This window comes from Bufo bufo, chromosome 5, assembly GCF_905171765.1.
Source record: "Bufo bufo chromosome 5, aBufBuf1.1, whole genome shotgun sequence".
NCBI lineage: Eukaryota > Metazoa > Chordata > Amphibia > Anura > Bufonidae > Bufo > Bufo bufo.
This window is the reverse complement of record NC_053393.1, coordinates 549,131,397-549,141,635: the sequence shown is the minus strand read 5'-3', so window position 1 is coordinate 549,141,635 and position 10,239 is coordinate 549,131,397. Positions and strand designations below refer to the sequence as shown.

At 50.4% G+C, this 10,239-nt stretch overlaps 2 protein-coding genes across 9 annotated transcripts in view; both read left to right on the top strand.

The window, feature by feature from the left end:
• The first annotated feature begins 4,831 nt into the window (after positions 1-4,831).
• Positions 4,832-10,239, top strand: part of KRBA1 (KRAB-A domain containing 1) — a 67,005-nt gene continuing 61,597 nt past the window's right edge. For 6 of the 8 annotated variants that reach the window (XM_040431401.1, XM_040431400.1, XM_040431405.1 and 3 more), the window contains exon 1: positions 4,833-5,194. The gene's annotated coding sequence lies outside the window, so the exon portion shown is untranslated. Of the gene's footprint in view, positions 5,195-10,239 lie in introns of all 8 variants that reach the window. The other 2 variants (XM_040431402.1, XM_040431403.1) reach the window with 1 other exon arrangement.
• Positions 5,047-7,733, top strand: LOC121002635 (early nodulin-75-like). The gene is made up of 3 exons (XM_040434074.1): positions 5,047-5,194; positions 5,460-7,129; positions 7,203-7,733. Exons 1-3 carry the CDS (start codon positions 5,047-5,049, stop codon positions 7,731-7,733), a joined length of 2,349 nt encoding a protein of 782 aa, XP_040290008.1.

Sequence of the window (10,239 nt, the reverse complement as noted above, 5' to 3'; positions counted from 1 at the left end):
GGCTTTCCGTTCCCTGAACGGCTCTCACAAGCGGTCCAAAACTGATCAGATATGCCCTAATGCATTCTGAATGGAAAAGAATCCGCTCAGAAGGCATCAGTTCAGTCACCACTCCGCTCTGGAGGCGGACACCAAAACGCCGCCTGCAGCGAGACTGAGCCAAACCGTTTTCTCTGACACAATAGAAAACAGATCTGTCCCCTATTGACTTTTAATGGTGTTCATGACGGATCCGTCATGGCTATATAAGATATAATACAACCGGATCCGTTCATGACGGATGCATGCAGTTGTATTATTGTAATGGAAGCGTTTTTGGAGATCCATGACGGATCCGCAAAAAAACGCTAGTGTGAAAGTAGCCTAGTATTGCCGCCGATTACCCATTCATCAGGCAATCGTGATCTTTCAGTGAGCGGGGACTGAAGCAGAGACCATCGGACATGGAGAGGGGCGGCGGAGCAGGAAAGGTAAGTTTATTTATTTGGGGTCTGGTCTGAGGATTTTATATGGGGGTCTGAGGATCTTATATGGGGGTATGATCTGAGGTCTGATATGGGGGTCTGAGGATCTAATATGGGGGTCTGAGGATCTAATATGGGGGTCTGAGGATCAAATATGGGGGTCTGAGGATCAAATATGGGGGTCTGAGGATCAAATATGGGGGTCTGAGGATCTGATATTGGGGTCTGATCTGAGGTCTGATATGGGGGTCTGATCTGAGGTCTGATATGGGGGTCTGAGGATCTAATATGGGGGTCTGATCTGATATGAGGGTATGATCTGAGGTCTGATATGGGGGTCTGAGGATCTAATATGGGGGTCTGATCTGAGGATCTAATATGGGGGTATGATCTGAGGTCTGATATGGGGGTCTGAGGATCTAATATGGGGGTCTGATCTGAGGTCTGATATGGGGGTCTGAGGATCTGATATTGGGGTCTGATCTGAGGTCTGATATGGGGATCTGAGGATCTAATATGGGGGTCTGATCTGAGGTCTGATATGGGGGTCTGAGGATCTAATATGGGGGTCTGATCTGAGGATCTGATATGAGGGTATGATCTGAGGTCTGATATGGGGGTCTGATCTGAGGTCTGATATGGGGGTCTGATCTGAGGATCTGATAAGGGGGTCTGAGGATCTAATATGGGGGTATGATCTGAGGATCTGATATGAGGGTATCATCTGAAGTCTGATATGGGGGTCTGAGAATCTGATATGAGGGTCAGATTTGAGTTCTAATATGGGGTCTGATCTAAGGTCTCATATGGGGGTGTGATCTGCGGATCTGAAAAGGGGGTATTTTTGTACTGGCACACATTGTAAGGGGGTATTTTTCTACTGGCACACATTATGAGGAGAATTATTACTACTGGGGGACAACGGGGAACATGATTACTAGTATGGGCTGGTACTATTAGTGTCAGGGATACTACTTGCTGGGCACAGTTATTCTTTAGGGCACGGTGCACTACTAATTATTATTGAAGGGCACCATCTGTGTGGTACCAGTATTTTCAGGGGGTTTATCTGTTTCTGCAGTATAGTATTGGGGAGCACAGCGGCGCAGTCTTGGGGTGTTGAAAAGGTTGATGGAAAAGTTGTAAACTAAGATGTCTGTCTGTCAAGCTCTGCAGAGACGAGACATGGCTGAATCAGGTCATCATGGTGGTCTGGTCAGAAGGAGAAGTAGAGGAAAGAGAACATCTACATCAGAGGAGATGTCACTGGATGTAAGCGGTATGTAGCGCTGTATTACCCTGGATGTTTTGTAGCGCTGTATGTAATGTTTTCCAATGTATTTAACAGTAGGACTGGAGGGAAGGGGTTAGGTTGAGAATTTGTTTCAATTGTTGCCTCAGGCAGCAGAAAGGCTAGCTGCACCCCTGCTCCTGGCCACAAAGCACTGAGGGATGGGGGGGTCCAAGCTGAACTCTTACACCAGGGCCCATGAGCCTTTAGCTATGCCCCTGGACTCCAGCCTTAACTCTTTGTGGCTCTATGTCCTGAGGTAGTGTACCCATATTAGTATTACTAGTATCAATCACCTCCACTTGCCAACTAGCTACACGCAGGAATCTGCAGCTCACCCTTCTATCTGCCTGCAACTGACACAAGGTCTGCAGAGCGCTGCTCTCTATGTTCCCAGAGGTGTGTTCTCATCTGGCAAAGGGGTCCTGGGCAGCCCCATATTACCCAGTGGCAGTTATTGGACAGTAGGTGGCAGCATACCCCCAGCGCAGTTACACAGTGCAGTATACTGCATCAGGTAAAGAAGATGACGCTGCAGCCCGACACGTGTAAATAAAAATCCTCATAATGGAGCTTAGCCAAAAAGCCAGGATAAAATAGAGAGAAGCGCACCCCAAAAGAGGGACAGAAGTGTAAGTGCACCCTACTGCTCAAGCGGTCTCCTATCCCAAACCTCAGGCCTTCAAAATGCTTGCCCTATGGCCGTGATGAGGAAAAGATGAGGGGACACTAATGACTGTGACACACAGGGAGATGAGGGGGCACTAATGACTGTGACACACGGGGAGATGAGAGGACACTCATGACTGTGACACATGGGGAGATGAGGGGACACTGATGACTGTGACACATGGGGAAGGTGAGGGGACACTAATAACTGTGACACACGGGGAGATGAGAGGACACTCATGACTGTGACACATGGGGAGATGAGGGGACACTGATGACTGTGACACATGGGGAAGGTGAGGGGACACTAATAACTGTGACACACGAGGAGATGAGGGGACACCGATGACTGTGACGCTTGGGGAGATGAGGGGACAATAATGACTGTGACACACGAGGAGATGAGGGGGCACTAATGACTATGACACATGGGTAGATGAGGGGACACTAATGACTGTGATACACTGGGAGATGAGAGGACACTCATGACTGTGACACATGGGGAGATGAGGGGGCACTAATGACTGTGACACACGGGGAGATGAGGGGACACTGATGACTGTGACACATGGGGAAGGTGAGGGGACACTAATAACTGTGACACACGAGAAGATGAAAGGACACTGATGACTGTGACGCTTGGGGAGATGAGGGGACAATAATGACTGTGACACAAGAGGAGATGAGGGGACAGCAATGACTGTGACACAGGGGAAGATGAGGGGACAGTAATGACTGTGACACACGGGCAGATGAGGGGACACTAATGACTGTGACACACGGGGAGATGAGGGGACACTAATGACTGTGACACAGGGGGAGGTGAGGGGACACTGATGACTGTGACACAAGAAGAGATGAGGGGGCACTAATGACTGTGACACATGGGTAGATGAGGGGACACTCATGACTGTGACACATGGGGAGATGAGGGGACAATAATGACTGTGACACACGAGGAGATGAGGGGGCACTAATGACTGTGACACATGGGTAGATGAGGGGACACTCATGACTGTGACACATGGGGAGATGAGGGGACACTAATGACTGTGACACAAGAGGAGATGAGGGGACACTAATGACTGTGACACTTGGGGAGATGAGGGGACACTGATGACTGTGACACAGGGGGAGATGAGGGGACACCGATGACTGTGACACAGGGGGAGATGAGGGGACAATAATGACTGTGACACAGGGGGAGATGAGGGGACACTAATGACTGTGACAGACGGGGAGATAAGGGGACCCTTATTATGTGACACAGGAGGAGATGAGGGGACACTGATGGCTGTGACACAGGAGGAGATGAGGGGACACTGATCACTGTGACACAGGAGGAGATGAGGGGACAGTAATGACTGTGACACAGGAGGAGATGAGGGGACAATAATGACTGTGACACATGGGGAGATGAGGGGACACTAATGACAGACACAGGGGGAGATAAGGGGACACTGATGACTGTGACACAAGAGGAGATGAGGGGACACTAATGACTGACACAGGGGGAGATGAGAGGACACTAATGACTGTGACACTTGGGGAGAAGAGGGGACACTGATGACTGTGATGCTTGGGGAGATGAGGGGACAATAATGACTGTGACAGACGGGGAGATAAGGGGACCCTTATGGCTGTGACACAGGAGGAGATGAGGGGACACTGATGGCTGTGACACAGGGGGAGATGAGGGGACCCTTATGGCTGTGACACAGGAGGAGATGAGGGGACACTGATGGCTGTGACACAGGAGGAGATGAGGGGACACTGATGACTGTGACACAGGGGGAGATGAGGGGACCCTTATGGCTGTGACACAGGAGGAGATGAGGGGACACTGATGGCTGTGACACAGGGGGAGATGAGGGGACCCTTATGGCTGTGACACAGGAAGAGATGAGGGGACACTGATGGCTGTGACACAGGAGGAGATGAGGGGACACTGATGACTGTGACACACCGGGGGAGGTGAGGGGACAATAATGACAGACACAAAGGGGGCTGAGGGGACACTAATGACTGACACAGAGGGAGATGAGGGGACACTTATGGCTGTGACACAGGGGGAGATGAGGGGACAGTAATGACTGTGACACAGGAGGAGATGAGGGGACAGTAATGACTGTGACACAGGAGTAGATGAGGGGACACTTATGATTGTGACACATGGGGAGATGAAGGGACACTGATGACTGTGACACAAGAGGAGATGAGGGGACAGCAATGACTGTGACACAGGGGAAGATAAGGGGACAGTAATGACTGTGACACACGGGGAGATGAGGGGACACTGATGACTGAGACACATGGGGAGAGGAGGGGACACTAATGACTGTGACACATGGGGAAGGTGAGGGGACACTAATAACTGTGACACACGGGGAGATGAGGGGACACTGATGACTGTGACACAGGGGGAGATGAGGGGACACTGATGACTGTGACACACGGGCAGTGGATGACGGGAGTTGTAGTTCTCCCTGCCCCCGCCCCCTCCTCTCCTCCGGTCAGGGGACTTCAGCTCCCAGTGATGCTTTGCGGCTGAGGTGGGACCCTGTGCGGCCGGTGCGGGGTCTGCTGTGCGCTCCGGGGCGGTGTGCGGGGTGCGCGGCCTCCATGTCCCCTCTCTCCTCCTACTTCCTGTCCGCCCTGGTTGTGCTGTGTCCTCCCCGCTCCCCGGCAGTCACATCCCCGGAGCCCAGACAAAAGGACGGACACCCGGATCTCGTCTCCCCCCGGAGCCGGGGCAGCATGTCTGAGCGAGGTAAGGGGCTCCCCGGGGCCCCAGCCCTGCACCCCGCAGATCCGCCCCTGCCCTGGAGCTGCCACACATCACCCGGGGCCCCCGATATCCATCATCCCAACACCTGCCCTGGACCCCAAACCTGCAGCCATGATGTACATCAGGCACCCTGATATTCCTACCTTCTGCCCCCAGTATACAGCATAGCCCTGCACGTCACAGACTGAACCCCAACATTCAGCACCTTAACTGTATCAGCACCCCGATATCTACCAACCTCCCCCAGAACACCCCGATATCTACCAACCTCCCTCAGAGCACCCCGATATCTACCAACCTCCCTCAGAGCACCCTGATATCTACCAACCTCCCTCAGAGCACCCCAATATCTACCAACCTCCCTCAGAGCACCCCGATATCTACCAACCTCCCTCAGAGCACCCCAATATCTACCAACCTCCCTCAGAGCACCCCGATATCTACCAACCTCCCTCAGAGCACCCCGATATCTACCGACCTCCCTCAGAGCACCCCGATATCTACCAACCTCCCTCAGAGCACCCCAATATCTACCAACCTCCCTCAGAGCACCCCGATATCTACCAACCTCCCTCAGAGCACCCCGATATCTACCGACCTCCCTCAGAGCACCCCGATATCTACCAACCTCCCTCAGAGCACCCCGATATCTACCAACCTCCCTCAGAGCACCCCGATATCTACCAACCTCCCTCAGAGCACCCCGATATCTACCAACCTCCCTCAGAGCACCCCGATATCTACCGACCTCCCCCAGAGCACCCCAATATCTACCAACCTCCCCCAGAGCACCCCAATATCTACCAACCTCCCTCAGAGCACCCCAATATCTACCAACCTCCCTCAGAGCTCCCCGATATCTACCACCCTCCCTCAGAGCACCCCGATATCTACCAACCATCCTCAGAGCACCCCGATATCTACCAACCTCCCCCGGAACACCCCAATATCTACCGACCTCCCTCAGAGCACCCCGATATCTACCAACCTCCCTCAGAGCACCCCGATATCTACCAACCTCCCTCAGAGCACCGCGATATCTACCAACCTCCCTCAGAGCACCCCGATATCTACCAACCTCCCTCAGAGCACCCTGATATCTACCAACCTCCCTCAGAGCTCCCCGATATCTACCAACCTCCCCCAGAGCACCCCGATATCTACCAACCTTCCTCAGAGCACCCCAATATCTACCAACCTCCCTCAGAGCACCCCGATATCTACCAACCTCCCCCAGAGCACCCCGATATCTACCAACCTTCCTCAGAGCACCCCAATATCTACCAACCTCCCTCAGAGCACCCCAATATCTACCAACCTTCCTCAGAGCACCCCGATATCTACCAACCTCCCTCAGTGCACCCCGATATCTACCAACCATCCTCAGTGCACCCCGATATCTACCAACCTCCCCCAGAGCACCCCGATATCTACCAACCTTCCTCAGAGCACCCCAATATCTACCAACCTTCCTCAGAGCACCCCGATATCTACCAACCTCCCTCAGTGCACCCCGATATCTACCAACCATCCTCAGTGCACCCCGATATCTACCAACCTCCCCCAGAGCACCCCGATATCTACCAACCTTCCTCAGAGCACCCCAATATCTACCAACCTCCCTCAGAGCTCCCCGATATCTACCAACCTCCCCCAGTGCACCCCGATATCTACCAACCTTCCTCAGAGCACCCCAATATCTACCAACCTTCCTCAGAGCACCCCGATATCTACCAACCATCCTCAGTGCACCCCGATATCTACCAACCATCCTCAGTGCACCCCGATATCTACCAACCTCCCTCAGTGCACCCCGATATCTACCAACCATCCTCAGTGCACCCCGATATCTACCAACCTCCCTCAGAGCACCCTAATATCTACCAACCATCCTCAGAGCACCCCAATATATCTACCGTCCTCCCTCAGAGCACCCGATAGCTACCGACCTCCCTCAGAGCACCCCGATATATCTACCAACCTCCCTCAGTGCACCCCGATACCTACCAACCTCCCTCCCTCAGAGCACCCCGATATCTACGAACCTCCCTCAGTGCACCCCGATACCTACCAACCTCCCTCAGAGCACCCCGATATCTACCGACCTCCCTCAGAGCACCCCGATATCTACCGACCTCCCCCAGAGCACCCCGATATCTACCGACCTCCCCCAGAGCACCCCGATATCTACCAACCTCCCTCAGAGCACCCCGATATCTACCGACCTCCCCCAGAGCACCCCGATATCTACCGACCTCCCTCAGAGCACCCCGATATCTACCGACCTCCCTCAGAGCACCCCGATATCTACCAACCTCCCTCAGAGCACCCCAATATCTACCAACCTCCCCCAGAGCACCCCGATATCTACCAACCTCCCTCAGAGCACCCCGATATCTACCAACCTCCCTCAGAGCACCCTGATATCTACCAACCTCCCTCAGAGGACCACGATATCTACCAACCTCCCTCAGAGCACCCCGATATCTACCAACCTCCCTCAGAGCACCCCGATATCTAACAGCATAACATTTCTCCACATTAGAGATGTACCCCAATATTTAGCCCCCCATTGTTAGACCTGCAGTAATCTCTTCGTCATCCAGCTCTTACATTATCCTTTGCCTGCACCCCAAAATTTTTCCAGGCTATGCTGTGCCCCCAGATCCTTTATCTCCATGTCCGGGTGCACCCACTATGGCTGCTGCTGCCACCTTCTGCCATCTGCAGTCCCCGGACACATGCGTGTGTAGTGCCCCCCAATATCTCCATGTTGCCCCCTGTGATGACTGAGCGCTCTTGCTCCTTCTCCTCCACATTCCAGTTTTGTCATCACCTTGTCGAATCCCCATCGCCTCACACATGAGATCGTCTCCTGCGTGTCACCCGGGGGTGATGGTGGGGGCCGCAGCCACGTAGAGGTCCCACCTGTCCTGTCGCTCCTGCCCCTCATGTTACACCATATTTTCCTAATTATGGATAAAGCTCATTTTATATTTTATCTTTACATTTCAGATTTTTTTTTATTTTATGAAATTGAAAAATATATCTTATAATTTTGACCTGTTTATTGCATTTTATACTTTCTTGTCTGTGCCGCCTGGTATTTCCTCTTATTTTATTTGCATATTTATTTATTTATTTATTTTTTCCATTCATTTTCTTTTATTTTATAAGATTTCTTAAAATTTCTAATTAGATTTTTTTCTCTTTTATTCCCTTTGCCCATTAGATTCAGACTAATGGAGTGTCACCATTTTTATATGTTTATGTACCGGTGTATATATTTTTTTTATTATTTATTAGTTTATTATTTACTCTTATTTTTTTTATATTTTCTCTTTATTTTAGATAGTTTCAGTTAAATAGTTTTATGTATTTTATTTTTTCACTTTATACTATTATTGTATTATTTTTCCGAGTGTTACTTAGATTTTTCCTTTATATAATTTCATTATCCATTATACCCTGGTGTTTTCTTTTTTTTTTTTTTCTATATTTTTAAAAAATATTTATTATGTAATTTTAATTTAGTATTACGTCCAAATTTTTATTTTATTTTTTATTGTTACTTTAAATTCTCATGCACATGAACGTATTTTCTTTCCGTGTCCGTTCTGTTTTTTTTTTTGCGGACGTATACGGAACCATTCATTTCAATGGGTCCGCAAAAAAGAAACGGAAGTCACTCCGTGTGCGTTCTGTTTCCGTATGTCCGTATTTCCGTTCCGCATTACCGACAAGGATAGGACTGTTCTATTAGGCGCCGGCTGTTGTGTTCCGCAGAATACATACGGTCGTGTGCGTGAGCCCTTATTCAGGACTGTCCGTCTAGATTTTTGTGGCTCTCCTCCTGTATGCTCCATACATACACATTTATACGTATTGTGTTGATATTTGTATATTTTTTTATGATTTTATTTTTTTTATTACTTCATTTGTATTTTATGTTCTATATGATATTTATTTGTTGCTTTTTACTCTGACTTTATCCAGTGATTTTCGCCTTTTTCGTCGCTGTCACTATTGCTCCCGTCGGTTGCAGGGAGGGGGAGGAGCCGGGAGTTATCTCTGCGCCCCCCCCCCCCCCCCCCCCCCCCATCCTGTTGCAGCCGTTCTCACAAATGGGGGCATTTATCATAGCTGACAAGTGCCCTACTTTGCAATGCATGACTTTCTTCCCAGCAGAGTGAGATCAGCAGACGCCCGGGGCCCGGGGACACCCCCTGCTCCTCCATGATTATTACACACTGACCACACCGCTGCAGCTGGAGACTTGTGGGACACAGGGCGGGGATGTTTGGGGCAAAAACGAATTCCGGGAAGAGAGTTTATTTTTATTTTTTATATATAGTCAGTATTTATTTTCCATCTTTTCTGGTTCAGACCTTCACGTTCAGTGACATATTTGTGCTGAATGTTGGTGACAATTTTTCCACATTCTTCATCCTGAAAAGAAGGGTTTTCCAGGATTTTTTTACTGTTGACCTAACCTCAGGATAGGTAATCAGTGAGGGTCGGACCCCCGGGACCCCCCGCCGATCAGCTGTGAGCGCCGCTGCCTTCTCCATGCTCGCCGTACGTTATATCGCGGCCGTGCTTGGTGAGCTGAGAGAATGCCGCAGTGTTCACAGGAGCGCCGGCGGGGGTCACCGATCAGATACTAATGACCTATCCAGGGGAAATCTCGGTGAACCCCTTTGAAGGGTATGAACACTTTTGCAACCATTGTTTAATGCACAAATGCATCACAAAACAACTTTGCATTCAGTTTTGTAATTTTGCGTATGCATTTCCTATGCGGACTGACGTGTCTCCATGGTTACAGGCTTCAGGCGAAACTGGGCAGTGCGATCCGGCAGACGTACACATAAGTTACCTCTGTGCTGAATGCTTGTTTGACCAACATCCATCTCTCCCGACCCCCGCGACGTACACAGGAACACTCCGCTTTTACTGTGCATTCTGAATGCAAATCACCAGTGAAACATCTCTGCAGACACTGGGAGATTTCAGCTCTGAAGGCG

What these genes read in the sequence shown, in the direction of transcription:
- LOC121002635 (XM_040434074.1), top strand. Translation starts at nt 5,047, where the DNA reads ATGTCCCCTCTCTCCTCCTACTTCCTGTCCGCCCTGGTTGTGCTGTGT. An exon ending in GGGCAGCATGTCTGAGCGAG is followed by an intron (nt 5,195 to 5,459) that starts GTAAGGGGCTCC and finishes AACCTCCCCCAG; the next exon opens with AACACCCCGATATCTACCAA. An exon ending in AGCACCCCAATATATCTACC is followed by an intron (nt 7,130 to 7,202) that starts GTCCTCCCTCAG and finishes AACCTCCCTCAG; the next exon opens with TGCACCCCGATACCTACCAA.